This window comes from Paroedura picta, chromosome 13 (genome assembly GCF_049243985.1).
Source record: "Paroedura picta isolate Pp20150507F chromosome 13, Ppicta_v3.0, whole genome shotgun sequence".
NCBI lineage: Eukaryota > Metazoa > Chordata > Lepidosauria > Squamata > Gekkonidae > Paroedura > Paroedura picta.
In genome coordinates, this window is record NC_135381.1 from 14,645,398 (window position 1) to 14,660,678 (window position 15,281).

Sequence of the window (15,281 nt, forward strand, 5' to 3'; positions counted from 1 at the left end):
AGCAAGGTTATAGCCCACTGCTGATAAAATGCTGCAAGAGTGACCTCCCCCTTGCGCAGGGAACAATCCGTTCTCCGCCTGCTCCCATTCCCCCTCTGCCAAGGCAGAAAATCAACAGGAAAAGCCATGCCGCACCAGGAAACATGAAAGTTTGTGGTGAAGCATGGTGGGAAAATGGCGCAGATGTGCAACTTCTCCTTGCTAGGGGAATGCTTCGCCTGTTGTATTTCCACCTCTTGGAGAAAGTTGAATGCACAGAACTTCTGATTGGCCTGAATATGAACAACATTCACTGCTGGATGCTGGATGAATCAGCTCTTCTTTCATCTTTTCCTGAAGACAATCCTAATCCTACGAGGCTTTCCCTATTTTGGAAATCTCTGTGGATGCTGCTTATCTCTCCATGTCCCTTTCATAGTGCTACAGTTTCAGTTCTCAAAGCCAGCCAAAATAATTTGGGGAATTAAAAAAATAAATAAACATGCTGGAGCGCTTTGGTATGTGTGCTTGGGTCTAGGAGGCCAACCTCTTTCTTTTAGGTCCTGCTCCAGTATTCGTAATAGGATGTCCTAATGCACAGAAATTACAGGTACCGCTTATCCAAGCAGGGCAATAATACTCCGTGTGATCGATTTAGCATGGTACAAGATCAGGACCAGAATGGGCCATAGCTCAACGGAGGAGGTTCATTGCAGACGGAAGGCCCTGTGTTCCACCCCTGGGGTCTCCAGTTATAGGCTTCCCAGCAGCAGGCAGGTCTTGTGAACAGCTCTCTGTGCCAGGCAGAGCCAGGGTTACGAGTGGACCTGAAGAAAAAAAAAATGTCCTGCCTCTGTAATCAAGGCTTCAACCTGGAAATGGGCAGTTGAAGCCTTTAATGGCATGCAGGTAAATAAGTGGTGGTGGAAAGTACTGTCAGGTAAGGTCAAGGGTAGGGTTTTCCTGGAAATAGATGTTCAGAGGCGGTTTGCCACTGGCTGCCTCTATGTAGATGTCCCTTGGTGGTCTCCCTTCCAAATACTACCAGGGCTGACCCTACTTAGTGTCTGAGATCTGACAAGATGAGGCTAGCCAACCCTGTTCAGGTCAGGGCACCTACCAAGTATCATCCAATTAAGACTCCGCTAAAGCAACAGGGCTTTTGTTTCTCCATGTCCGTTGGAAACCCTTGTCTGAGCAGACAATATTAAACAAGACGGCCAGAGTCTGTATAAATCTGCTTCATGCGTTGTCTGCAGAAAGGCCTGCAGCGCATAGCCCTGGAGTTACACTGCCCAATTTACATCCAAATCGTAACTAGGGCCCATTCCGCACACAATGTATTTTTGCAGCTGAATTTTCCTGTGCGGAACAGGAAAATCTACTTCAAAAGTGCACTGAAAAGGCATTAATCAACAGGTTTGCTCCATCTGCTTCCGTGAGACTCCCATCCAACCCAGTTGGTTTGGGATGGTCGTTCTCATTAATGAAAAGAAGGTACAGCTGCCAATTCCCCCTCGCCCCCCCCATGATATGGCTCCTGCACTTCATTAGTTGTCTGACCAACAGAAATGCTGAAGTTTTTACAGGCACTGTTCTCCCATCAAGAAATGTTTCACCTATTAAATTTCTACAAGTCAGGTTACAGAACTAGGATTCTTGCATGATTAAACCCTTAGGAATCTGCAAATCGTCTCTTCCTACAGTTCTGTCAATAATGCTAAGGTTAGGGAGGGACCGGTCCTGCACAGAATCCAGTTTTTGTCACGTGACTTTGCAGTGGCACCCAGCACGCTTCCTGAAGGAAGTAAAGACCTTGCCAGGTACCCACCTGGTTCAGTTCCCCTGGAGAGAGAGAGACTCGGCACAAAGACACCTTTACCCTGGGGGCCCTTCTGCATTCCACCTGCTGGGGATTGTCTGGATCTCCCGGTAGGCAGCAAGTTTTTTTCCTGCAGTCTGAGGGGGGAACTAACCGAGCTGGGTGAGATTGTTGTTTGTAAGTAAAAGAAAGGCACTGCAGATGGGCAGGTGCCCTGTGTAGGTATAGCTGTGTAGGAGACCTCCAGAACAAGGATGCTAAAAGGAGGGAGAGGTGCTAAGGCATACTTGAGAGCCATGCCTTTCAATGAGGCAGCCTAGTCTCTCAAACACATGCTTCTGACGCTGTTTGCCTGGCTTCATGCTGAGGGGAGGGGGCTTTGCTGAAGGTTGCTCAGAGAGAAGGCAGTTCTTGCAGCTGTGTCTTTAACTGTGGCTCAGTGTACCCTCAGGGGTGCACATTTTTCAGGGTTGGAGCAGTTCTCTAAACAGCTCCACCTGCTAATTCTGACAAATGAAGGGGCTGCTTGAAAATCTGGTAACTCCTAGTTCCAGGGCTGGAGTTCAACCTTAGGAGCTATTTTGGAAACACCCTGTTTTCTCTAATTAGATTGGGTGGCTTGTATATAGATTTACAGGGCATCTGTTTCTTGGTAGGTAGTAAAGGTCCCTTGGGGCAGGGGTAGTCAACCTGTGGTCCTCCAGATGTTCATGGACTACAATTCCCATGAGCCCCTGCCAGCAAATGCTGGCAGGGGCTCATGGGAATTGTAGTCCATGAACATCTGGAGGACCACAGGTTGACTACCCCTGCCTTGGGGCATCCCTGTGTGGGTTGAGGATGCACTCTTTAAGAAAAAAAAACCTCTTTAAGGACCCCCCCCCCTGAACTGCTACTTGAGTCATTGGGGGCATGTACTGGTTTGTTCCAGCCAGTACTTGGGGGCTGGAAGAAATGTCCCATTCTTAAAGGTCTACTATTTACCATTTATCTCCATGTCATGAAAAGCTTTTCCTGCCCATTTCCATATATTAAGCCCCATATTGAAGGCACCAAACTTTCCACCCACCCCAGTTAGACTTGATGGCTGTTATTTCCCCCAAAAAAGAACAGAGAAATGGTACTTATGCAATGAAGGGGCTCTGACATCTGACCATAACAAAAGGTCACCCGTGCTCCCTCTCCCCACACTGCTATTTAACAATAAAATAAATTCTCGTGAGGAAGTCACAAGAGCTTCCTGAATGCCTTTGACTTGTCTTCTGCAGCAATACCCCACTATGTTTATCGTCGAGATTTATTCTCCCCAGTCCTGCATTCATAAAACCCTGGGAAATGAGCTGCCAGGGCTGTGGGAGCGGCTTGTTCTTTGAGGCTAGACTGCCACGTTGAATTCATAGATACGGGGCAGGGAGTGAGGCAAGCAGCTTCCAAGGAAGTCAGCTGGGCTCCTGCATAAGGCTGTCATTTGGTTTATAGAATCTTAGCAGATTAATGATAGGACATGTGACCACAACAGCGCTTGGGAAGGAAGAATCATTCTTCCTCTGTGTGGCAGATGATACATACGCACGTCATTAGTTGGCACAACCTCCAAAAAGGTGTTTGCTCCTGAATGAAGAAGGGGGAGGCATGTTGCTTCTAAGAAGGTGCTGTGCCCTCCACTCAGAGACACGGAACCACTTTGTCCCAATAGTACATGTAGCACATGCCAAGGGCCCCATGGTGCTTTACCGTTAGGGGGCCTTCACACTGTGATTGTTAGAGCATCTTCATACTTACGGGGCTTGCAGACAGCAAGAACGGAAAAAGGGTGATATGCATGCTTTGTTAGTAACTTGAGCATGTTCATCGCTCATTGAGCATGCATGTAGGCCACAAGTCATATAAATGTGAAGGCCCCTTCGATATTGGGGCATTATGCTTGCACGTCCCACAGGTTGGAGAAATTTTTTCAGCAAAGTGAAGCTATCAGTTGCTTCTGAAGTCCTAACTATCCCTGGGATGGGGGGCCTGCAGTTACTTGTGCAGCACAAGTAACAGTGACAGCTGTGCTCTGCTGAGGCCCCTCAAATCCATAAACTGGGCCTGCAGAGACTTACAAATATATGAACATATTTTTTTCAAAACTGCTGCCTGAGTAATTGGGGACACTAACAGGCCGATTGACTAAATATTCCAACCTGTATTTAGGGTGGCCAACTGCCTGGAAAAAATGCCCCATTCTTTAATAGAGGCTTAATGGGCTCTTTTATACCATTTATCTCCATGTCATGAAAATCTTCCCTGCCCATTTCCATACCTTAAGCCCCATAATCAAGGCACAGAACTCCACACCTTATCAGACCAGCTGGCAATTCTATTAGTGCAAAAAAAAAGGAAATTTGGACATGTATAGCTGTGGATAATAAGATAAAAAGGATACACCTGGAATTTCCTCTTCTACACGTCTGCAAAACATGTAGAAGTCTTCTGGTCTACTTAGCCGGAAATCTGTGCCAAAGGGATGAGCAAGCCCCTTTTAAAAAGACATACAGATATACAGAAAGACCAATGCTCTCACTCTGACCTAGCCCTCTCCTTTTAGTAGATGCTTGATGCACGTTTCTTGCTATGAAGCTGAAACATGGGAAATGTTGCATTTGTATGCCAGCCTAAGAAACTAGAATCAGCCCCTTCACCAAGGTCGCCATACTAGGTGAATGCTAGGCAAGTGACATTGTGTACCTTGTGCTACTCTTTCTTCTAGTTTCCAGACTCCCAAGGCAGATGAGATGGCCCATCTGATAAAATGCCTACAACAGATTCATAAGGTAAGTCTGGTGGAATGAACTCAGAAGACCTGATGGAAGTGGCATAGTTCCAAAGGGCCTGCAAGATGCAGCCCTTCCACCACGGATTCCGATGAGGCCGGGGGGGGAGGGGGGTGGAAGATCAAGGGTCCCTCCTCAGGTCGCCCTGAACATCTAGGACAGATAGTCCCCATCTCCTGAGGCGGACTGGAAGTGAGTGCAGGGTACTGGAGGAATGGGTGGGAATCAGATGGCTTATGCCGCCTGGGAATTTGTTTTTAACAATGTTTTATTGCAGCTTTATTGTGAAGCTGGCTCGGTCCAGGAGTGGTGGTCAATAAAAAATATAAATATACAATTTGTCCAGTGATAGATGTATGTAACCTTATCTCCCTCTGCTGGTTAGGCATGGTAATTGCAGTGACTGATTTATTTCTGGGTCAATCTCTTGCTATTTTTCTTTCCCTTCTCCTGGACTCCGTGTTCCATGTTCTTTTAAAGACACTGTTGTGCGCGTGTTGCATAACTTGTTCTGGGATTCAGGTTTCCAAAGAATGTAAGGGGTAAGGTGTTAGTTCTGCCAGTGTGGGGACAGAGCCAGAGGACAGAATGATAGTGCTATTCCTGGACTATGACTGATGTCTGAGCAGGGCACGGAAACCATCCAGGAGAGCCCCCAGGAGCCGCTTCTAGGATTGGGCACTTCGGCCAATTTGTGCCAGGTTGAGGGGGATAAGCCTGACGTTTTTGAAAATACACTAATAGAGGCCATAAAACACACATAGGGCTATATAAGCCCACCCACTCTGCATTTCTCTCTTTTCCAGGACACACAAAAATAGCCAGGGCAGATATACAGATACCGGATTCGTCATGTAAGATCTAACTGCGTTGCAAAAGCCTTGTATTCTCTCTATGGCCTCCCTGGTCTCCTTGACCAGACATGTTCTCTTGAGTTTTGCACTCAAAACTTAATTCTCAGGCATGAGTGGGACCGATTTGAATCAGGACTCCTGGACAGGCGGGTTAAGCTCCTCCCTTCTCGTTTTACCAATCTGAAATGACACAGAAGTTCACTGGAGAAACCCATGCAGCCTATTAGCACATGTAAGTTCCTTTAATGAGGCAAAATGCAGCGGTGAGGCTGTTTCTGGTTGGAGGAATGGTGTGGGGAACAGGGCTCATGTTCCCCTTTACCTGAGCACCATAGTCCTGATCTGAATGAGTCAATTATATGACTTGGAGGTATACCCTGAACATGAAATTTCCAAAGCACGTCTGATTGACAGGGCTGGAGCAAACACAGCAGGTACAGAAGGACTTTGTGGTATGGGTTTATGTTGCGGGCAGCAGACATTCTATAGGGTTAGCGGGGGAAATAACTCTGATTCACAGAGATGACCATCCCCAGTACTTAAATCACCTGTCTCTCCTGTATCCTCTGCAGGTAATTGGCAAGGCCAATGAAATCCTGGCGGGCATAAGCCATCCATCTGTGTGCAGCGAGGTGCTGTTATCCAAACCAGGGACTGCATATATATTGGGTATGGAGTCAAAGGATTTATGCATAGCATTTATGAAAAAATCTGGGTATAATGGTCTCTCTAGCAGCTTCTTTGCTCTGGAATATGTTCTTAATTATTTTAATTAAAATAAATTAGGCCTGGTCTTGAATAACACTTGGCTGCTGTCAACTTTGGCTCCTTAAAAAACCTCTAAACCTAGGAAGAAAGGATGCACCATTTAGGAAACAGCCGTTCATGACCTACCAATGGAACGCACCTGAAGCAGAAGAAAGCATGGCCTCCCTGCTGTGGTTTCTTCTGGGATATTAAAAGTTCTTCAGTCCTGGGCAACAGTCGCCCTCAGGCAGATGCCAAAGGGTAATTAAGGGCACTGACAACTCAGGGGCATGCATCTTTTTGTGGGGGGGGGCACATTTTGGTGCTGATGTGGATTAGCTTTAATGTGTTGCAGAAATGGTGCGTGGTGGGAATAGGTTATACAATGCTGTAGAGGGAATGAGTGAGGAGGGGTGAGAAACAGTGCAGGAAGCAATCTAATAAGTGCACAAGGCCTTGAGATGGCAGAGTGGATTGCCCCATTTCTACAAATGGGCTCCGCGCTGGGCTGTAGGCTGAAGTTTGAGCCAGGGCAGACTGCCCCGCTTTTTGCTGCTCCTGCACAGGGGAGCATTGGTGCACCTCGTCCGTCCCTGATTTGTGCTCCCACATGGGAACTGCAGCAGCAAAGTTCCCGGTGCAGAAACGGTCTTGGACAGGCTGCAATACTCCCTGCTGTTTGTTCTCACGCACAGGCTTGTCCGAGGTCTACCGGGTGTCTAAGCGGATGGAAGACGGGGTGAAAACTCAGCAGCTAGCAAGTGAACGTCTGCAAGACGCTTTGCGAGAGGTGGACTTAGCCTGGAATAATTTGCTGTCCTTTCTTGTCTTTGCTCACCCCGTGTTCCAAATGCTGGTAAGACATCCCGGTCTGCGAGCGTAAATACAGTGAATGGTGGAGGAGAGATATGAAGCACTGGAGCAGAACCCTTGATAATTGTCATTAAAATCGGCTTTTGTATGAGAAAAGACAAGCTTTAAAATCCCTGTTTCTTCCCTGCCCCTTTTTTTTGCCTTTACCCAATGGAAATCGAAGCTTTTGGAGCTGTCAGCAGAAAGCGATATTCGTCTGTCTGGTCTTAACCTGGCACCGGGTCACGTCTGTGGGATTTGCCTAACAGAGGTGAAGCAGGAATCAGAGGTAATGGTCAAAAATATGTTACTTTCCTATCGCCCCATCAAACAACAGCCTGAAGAGCTCTCATGCAGGTGGCAGCGTCTGGATTGATGCCATCTAAAGAAACACTTCTTACATTTTTGACAGAATTGCACAGTACAGTTGTGGTCCCAGTTGTGCCAGAGTGGCCCTGGAACCACCAGGGACTCATTGATTTGTGATGGTCCTTGTGACAGGTTTGGACAGCTGAGGGAGGATGTGGCCAAAGTAAGTGAGCCGGAGATTTGTGATTTTGCCTACCAGTGATAGATCAGACTTTATATGCTGTAGTATTTTCGTGTTTGTGACCTTTGCCATCCATGGAACCCACAGAGGCCTTCTCCAACACCAGAGTTCAAATGAATCCATTCTTCTCTTGTCCGATTTTTTCATCGTCCAACTTTCACAGCCATAAGTGGCTACTGGAAATATGATAGACATAACTAATCCAAAAACAATTTCCAGAATGGCAAACTTAAGTCGACAATTAAGAAAATACAGGCCCACCAAGCTTTGTCATGAGTGAGGTTAGGAAACAGCACTTCTTGCTACTCTATCTACAGGCCGCCTGTCACTAGAACTGGTGAAGGGGAGAAAAGTCGGCTGCTCTTCGTAGCCAGTGCTTGTTGCAAACTGAGCTTGCCATCTGTCAGTGTTGAGCAAGTGTCTGGCAATTGATTCTTAATTTGTTTTGGCAGGTACAGACTGGAAATTCTGATCCTGTTATATACCAGGGCAGCTGTTACCATGCCAGCTGTGCTAATTTCTGGTTGAACTGTGTGGATTCCACTTTGCCAAGGGAGAAGTGATCCTTTGACCTTTCCCATTTTGCAGCAGTTGTTCCCCCCTTTTTTGGAGGGGAGGTCTGGACCTCGTGTGCCAATTCTTTTGCCACAGGGCGCTCACGAGTCAGAAGAATCACAGAATCCTTGGCGGAAGGAATGGTGCCTTTGGGGGCTTCAAAGACTTTGTGAAACGCTGAAACAAAGTACTAGGGAACCCATTTCCTTGTTTTTGTTTGTTTAGTAAGTCAATATTTTTTTCTGTATAGGGGACTTTAAAATGTACCTAATAAAGCACATATTTTTTTTAATCCAAAGGGAACTTTCCTATCTGCATTCACAATCCCTTTGCAAAAATAATGCCAATGCAGACACAGTTCTGCCAGAAGGCAAGGGGAAGAGTCCACTTCCAATGGCAGATCTGGGGTGCTTCTGAGGGCGACTGATGAACAGCCCTGACCCCTGGGAGCCCAATCCACATCTTGTGCAGGTACCGTGGACAGGAACTGAGCAAGGATACTGAATAGCCACCAGTTCTCTGAACAGGCTTTTAGCCATCTTTCCACACAAAGGTGTACCCAAGGCATGGGTCGTGGTCGTGGGTTTTTCTCCCAACTTCCTACAGTGTTTTTCATTTCCCATCTGTGTTTTCTTCACTGTTTCTTCATGCTTTCTCAGACTGCTTTTAATCCATTTGAGGAAGCACAGAGAAATGACAAAGTAACTTTAGAGCAGACAAAAGTGCAAACAGAAAATGAGGACAGGAAGAAGCTGCGGGGTGTGTGTGTGTGTGTGTGTGTTACACAGTGCTGCAGGCAGTCAGCTAAATTGGGGCAAGCCTGTGTGGGAAACAGCCCAGGATCTTCCTTTGTTGTAGGAAACAGAGGAGTGGTGATAAGGCTTCTAGCAGCATGCTGTGCACGAAGGAACAACGTTGATCAACACGCACAGTCTAGCAATGCTATGGTTGCAAAACTTCATTTTAATAAACCAGAAGTAAGCCTTTGCACTAATTGATCAGGAATGAGTCGACTTCCAACTGAACTAGTGGGTCAAATCCTACTTGTTTTCCTTAAACCCCAATAAGAAGAAGGCCCCTGTGCTGGCTGCCACTATGGCTCCTTTGGCCAGTGAAAGCTGTACATTCCGGGAAAGGGCCTGGAGCAGAGGTGGCCAGCCTCCCCCTGCCAATCATAGCCTATTCCTATGGCCCTGCTTTGCAAAAACACAAAGGCATTTTCCTGAACCAAAGGCATCCAGCTTTACTGAAGGATCTCTTTCAGAGCCAGTTGTAGACTTAACCATATCCCTCCCTCCCCAAATGTTTCTTATTTTTTATTTCTAGAAGAAAAACCTCACTGAGCATCACCTTCTTATCAGCCAGTCCTGTTTCCTTGCCTGGCAGCTGGACACACGCTGTGCTAAGACTGAAAAGTACCTGGCTTAGCCAAGACAGCATTCATGTTAGTTGTGTTGTGCCATACGCTCTGGACCCTGCTAACGCACGTTTGGTGCCGATCATAAAGATATCATTACCCTGATTTCGTTTTGGTAGAGATCAGGGATCATCCCCAGCGGGGACTGTACCATTCTGACACTGGTCTTCCCAAAGAGTTTATGCTCGTACTGAATGAGCTGCTGCCAGAAGCCGATGTTGGGCCGGATGATGGGCCGGCAGGCCTTGACCCAGGCGTGTGCGCTGGCCAGGGACATCGAGTGGTACTTCATCAGGTAGGCCATGCAAAGGGCCGCAGAGCGGCTGACGCCTGCAGCACAGTGTACCAGGGTGCGGCCCTGGTTTAAATCCACCACGTGAATCTTATCGGCGACGGCGTCAAAGAAGTCGTAAAGACGGGCCGAGGGGGTGTCAGCAACAGGAACGTGGATGTAGTTAATGTCTGGGAAATAGGTGTTGACCACTTCCACGGAGACGTTGATGACCGTGGTGATCCGGTTGGCATACAGGAAGAGCTTGTTGTTGGCGGCCTCGCCATTGCTGAGGAACAGGCTGTTGGTGATCCGGGACAGGCCATAGACAGACGGATGCCTGAACAGGATGGGGATGGCTCTGAAGGCTGTATTCATTAAGGCGAACTTTAGACATCAGCTACAATGGAGGGCATCATGGTCGCTCACTGGACCTAGAGGTAGAAAGGGGAGCTGTGGCGTTATGGACACAGAAATAAACTTGGGGTTCCATTCCTGCCCTTTATCAACTTAAGTGAATTTCCCTTGGCTCCAAAGAACAGTTCTCCAAAATTGCTAGGTTAAAGACCAGGAGCATCTTAGAGACCGGCAAGAATTTCAGGGTATAAGCCAGCCTTTCTCAACTTTTTAACCGCTGAGAAACCCCTGACACATTCTTTAGGCTTCCAGAAGTGGGACGATTGTGCAGAATAGCTGTGTATAGCTGTGTACATGCCCACTTGGTATTAGACAAATTAATGCAGTAGAAGTTTGTTGATTGCTAGCTGGGGGCAAGAATGGGGGAAAGGCTTTGACCTCCCTTGCCTACTTAGCAAGCCTTCTGGGGCCATCTGGTTGGTAACTGTGGGCAAAAAAGAAGAGTTGGTCATATGCCACTTTTCTCTATCAGAAGTCTCAAAGCATCTTACAATTGCCTTCCCTACCCTCTCCCCACAACAGATACCCTGTGAGGTAGGTGTCTGCTGAGATAGCCCTGATATTACTGCTCTGTCAAAACAGTTCAAAAAGGACTGTGACTAGCCCTAGGTCAACCAGCTAGCTGCATGTGGAGGAGCAGGGAATCAAACCCAGCTCGCCAGATTAGAAGCCACTGCTCTTAACCACTACACCAAGCTGGCTCACAGGATACTAGACGGCATAGCCAGTTCAGCTGACCCAGAAAGGCTCCTGCCAAAGCTTAACACAGTACACAGTAATTGAAAATTAAACTATGAATGCAAAAAGGTCATGATATAAATTCCTCTCCAGCTGGGCTGCCACACAGCATCCCTGTTTGCCCTCTCTCTGTATACCTGTATCACCGCTGACCCAATAGTGCCGGCTTCTACTTCAGCCTTAGGACAGTGAGTCAGGAAGCCCTTTCCTTGGACATCATATGCATGCTGGTCTTAGAAAAATGCTTAGAGGAGAGAAGAAAGAAACAAGTCTTGGAAAGTTCTCAAAGGGGAATCCCTTCTAAATCTTCCTTCGGCAACTTTTTTTTCTTTCCCATCACTCACTTAAAAAGATCCAGATTAGCACTGTTATTAAAATTATACATAAATGGTATGATGCACCTATTAGGTTATCATATGTTAACCGCGCCCACGGTGTAAATTGTTGGAGAGGATGTGGGCAGTTGGGGACCACTCTGCAAGTGGTGGGAATGCCCTGTTATTAAAGAGAATCTGGAGTAATAGATTCAATGAAATTCAAAATATAACAAAGGGATAATTAATCCCCTCGGCTGCTTTTGCTTTTCTTAATTTCTGTGAAAAGCACAATGCATGTTGTACTGATAAGACTTCAACAAATTCCATGTTGGTAACAGCTGGCATGGGAATTGCATGTAATGGGGAAAATGCCAAAAATTTGACTATAGAAAATTGGTGGAACAAATTGAAACCATTTATAATATTAGAAAAAATAACTAGGAATATTAAAACTATTAGGAGGTCTCAAAATAAGGAAGATTCTTACTGTATCTGGAAACCAGGAGTCAACTATAAAAATCAATATAGAAAATGGTGACGTAAATATGCAGTTCTATGATGGATTCATTTATGTGTGTATGTGGGGTTTTTTTCCTTCTCTCTTCCTTCTCCCCTCCCTGGCCTGGATTTAGTGCTCCTGCTGTTTGTCATGGGGTTCATGTGATGGTTTTTTGTCTTGTCTTAAAAAAATAAAATGAAAATAAAATTTAAAGAATTATATAAAAACAAGCAAACCCAAAAAGCCAAGCTATGCAGAAGGGGAGTGGTTGCAACATTTGTAGCCATGTGGAAAATGTAGACAAGAAATGAGGCAAGGCCACACTTGCAAGGAAGTCTTTGCTCTAGCCTAGGGTGGCCAAACCGTGGCTCTCCCAGATGGCCATGGACTACAATTACCATGAGCCCTGGCAAGGGCTCATGGTAATTGTAGTTCATGGACATCTGGGAGAGCCACGGTTTGGCCACCCCTGCTTTGGGCTCTGAGACAGCAGGGAATAGATGAAGCAGAAATGTTACCTTTAGGGAGTGTCTCCTTGAGAACTTTTCATGCCTCCAGGGCTTGACGACAACCAGGAAGTTCACAAGAACTGCTCTGAAAAAGAAGGCACAAGGTAATGGGAGAGGCTGGCATCAACATTCTTGTTTTCCCCATCCCTGATTGCATAGAGAAGAGAGATTCTATAATAGTCCTGATAACTGCTCCATTGCAGTTTGGACAGGAAGGAGCTCTGTGGAGTTGCAGGGGCATAATCATGTCAACTATGAGAACTGAATGGCCCTCATGAGCATATCTAGTACTCAAAGAAAGCCCTATCCAGAGCTGGCTGCCAATTCAGTGAGGATAGAAGAAGAAGAAGAAGAAGAAGAAGAAGAAGAAGAAGAAGAAGAAGAAGAAGAAGAAGAAGAAGAAGAAGAAGAAGAAGAAGAAGAAGAAGAAGAAGAAGAAGAAGAAGAAGAAGAAGAAGAAGAGTTGCCTCTTATATGCTCCTTATCTTTACCCAACGAAGTCTCAAAGCGACTTACAGTCGCCTTCCCTTTCCTCTCTCCACAACAAACACCCTGTGAGGTGGGTGAGGCTGAGAGAGCCCTGATATCATTGCTCGGTCAGAACAGCTTTCTCAGCACAGTGGCGAGCCCAAGGTCACCCAGCTGGCTGCATGTGGGGAAGCGGGGAATCAAACCTGGCTCACCAGATTAGAAGTCCACACTCCTAACCACTACACCAAACTGGCTGTAGAAAACACTACTGCCAGTCCAAAAATCATACTGTTTAGTGTTGACGTGGTTAGAATATCAGAGTTGTATATGGAAGAATGGGAGAGGAGTCCCCACTTGACCTCGGAATCTTACTGGGTAACCTTGGGCCAGTATACTCTCAGACTAACCTACCTTACATGGTTGTTGTTAGGAAAAAAGGCAGGCAGGGGTGGGATGCAGTTGTAAGTTGCTTTGGAGAGACAACCTTCACCTTATTTATTTACTTCACTTATACCCTCTCCCTTCTTCCTAATGGAGAACCAAAGCATCTGACATCTTCCTTTTTTCCAGTCTGTCTGAACAACCCTGTGAGGCAGGTTAGGCTGAGTGTGACTGGCTCAAGGTCTCCCAGCAGGCTTTCATGGCACAGTGCAAATTTGAACCTGGGTCTCCCAGATCCTAGTATCAAGATGAGTAGCTGTGTTTGTCTGTAGCAGCAGAAAAGAGCAGCCGATGTCTTCGGAAGTGAGCAGTGACTCACAGAATCTGCCCCAAAGTTGTTAGTCTTTAAGGGGCTATTGGTCTCACTCTTTTATATAGGTCCTAGTACTCTAAGCAATACACCTTCTGTCTCCCCAAAGAAAGGTTATATTTTAATATAAATTATATCTTTCATAAACAACTGCATGAAATCTGTATTAAAATTCAGTCTTCAGGTTTCTTTTCCTGACTGCATGGTTGTGTTATTTGTGTTACCTGATGTTTCTGTAAACAAGGACAATATATAGCAAAGACCACTTCTCTGTTGATACATTCCTACAATAGGGCAAGGGAGATTTTCCAGTTCTTAGGGAGCAATCCTGTTGTACTTCTGTCTACACAGTGAGGTTTATTTCCAGGCACGTGTTTTCAGGATTGCATTGTGAGTTCCTAAGCTACACCACCAAACTCTGATTGTGCGAGTTTGGTCTGTCCTGTTGCACTTCCACAACAATAGGCAGTCCATGTTGGACTAACTGGTGGTTTTGTACTAGTCCAAACCCAACTTTGCTTTTTCACACATCATGACAATAAAAATCCTGCACGGCCGTTCTTGACACACGCCATCTGCATGCACACAGGAATGTTTGCGCGTGCAGGAGGTAAAATCAGAAAGGACTGGGTTTACTTTAAATGCAGCCACTCTGCGGTTATACTCCCGATACAGGGAAAGAAGCAAAGCACACAATGGTCCTGAATAAAAATGCATGAAAAGATGACCAAAGACAACAGCACCCTCCTGCTGATTGCTCCCCCAGCACATGGTACACTGTCCCTAGAGAGGGAGGTTCTATTCTCACGGCTTATAATAGCTCTGTGCACCTAGTACAGTCCCACGCGAGATCAAAACCGTCTTGAGGTTAGGCTGCGATTCCACAAGAATTGGCTTGCTGGATCGCTTACTAGCCTGTTAACTAACTCAATAGCTTAAGTGTCCGTTTAATTCTGAATATGCTGTTAAGTTTCTTTCCTATGAAACTTCCAGGGGAGGCAAAGGATGCTACAACCTGGACAAGATTAGTAATAGCCCAGAACTGGAAGCAAGAAGACACACCAGGGGAGGGAGTGACTTGGCTTGACATCACTGGGGAATGGAGTAAGAGGCCAAAACCGTCCAGCTTAGTAAACAAAAGAGCGCTGGAAGCATTTCAGAATTTGGCACCTGCATTTGGACGTTGTGAAGAGGCAGCCTCATAATGGACCCTTATCATGAATAGCGTTAAGGTGGCATCGGCGGGAAACCACCTGGTTTTCTCTGCTTGCTTGCTTTCTTTGTTCTTCCTAGGTTCTTAATGGCAACGAATCAAATGCTTTTTTAAACAAACCACTAGCTAAATATCCGCAGAGCCCCCAGGGAAAGAGCCCCTTTCCCGCTCGAGTAGCTGACATTCGGGAGGCGGAAGAAGGAGGAGGAGGAGGAGGAGGAGGAGGAGGAGGAGGAGGAGGGGGGGTAGACTGCCTCTGGACATGGACGCTCCACCTGGCTCTCTTGGCCCACGCCTTCCGCCTTCCGGGCCCCCCCCCCAGCCCCCGCCGCCCCCGGGCCCAGCGCCGGCCCCTCTCCTTACCCCGCCCGCCCCCGAGGCCTCCTGCGCGGCCCGGGCCCCCTTCTCCACGCCGCGGCGCCAACAGCAGCAGCAGCAGCAGCAGCAGCAGCAGCAGCAGCCCGCGCGAGCCGGCGGGGTTTCCAGGGCAACCGAGGAGGCCGGCC

General features: G+C 46.9%; 2 protein-coding genes across 4 annotated transcripts; one reads left to right on the top strand and one right to left on the bottom strand.

Annotated features, from left to right (window-relative positions):
- The first annotated feature begins 1,669 nt into the window (after positions 1-1,669).
- LOC143822533 (synergin gamma-like) lies at positions 1,670-8,464 on the top strand. Of its 2 annotated transcripts, none has more exons than XM_077307793.1 (6): positions 1,670-1,911; positions 4,551-4,614; positions 6,041-6,137; positions 6,911-7,071; positions 7,252-7,356; positions 8,070-8,464. In XM_077307793.1, exons 1-6 carry the CDS (start codon positions 1,697-1,699, stop codon positions 8,178-8,180), a joined length of 753 nt encoding a protein of 250 aa, XP_077163908.1. In that variant the 5' UTR covers positions 1,670-1,696; the 3' UTR covers positions 8,181-8,464. The 2 variants fall into 2 exon arrangements, with proteins under 2 accessions (XP_077163908.1, XP_077163907.1); XM_077307792.1 differs by lacking the exon at positions 8,070-8,464 and adding an exon at positions 7,480-8,050.
- Positions 8,465-9,115: 651 nt separating this feature from the next.
- On the bottom strand, positions 9,116-15,277 carry DUSP18 (dual specificity phosphatase 18). 2 transcript variants are annotated; one of them, XM_077307797.1, is made up of 4 exons: positions 15,139-15,277; positions 12,350-12,425; positions 11,153-11,259; positions 9,116-10,294 (listed from the first exon to the last, which is right to left on the bottom strand). In XM_077307797.1, exon 4 carries the CDS (start codon positions 10,236-10,238, stop codon positions 9,672-9,674), a length of 567 nt encoding a protein of 188 aa, XP_077163912.1. In that variant the 5' UTR covers positions 10,239-10,294; positions 11,153-11,259; positions 12,350-12,425; positions 15,139-15,277; the 3' UTR covers positions 9,116-9,671. The 2 variants fall into 2 exon arrangements, with proteins under 2 accessions (XP_077163912.1, XP_077163911.1); XM_077307796.1 differs by lacking the exon at positions 11,153-11,259 and having other exon boundaries at positions 15,139-15,276.
- Between the last annotated feature and the right edge of the window lie 4 nt (positions 15,278-15,281).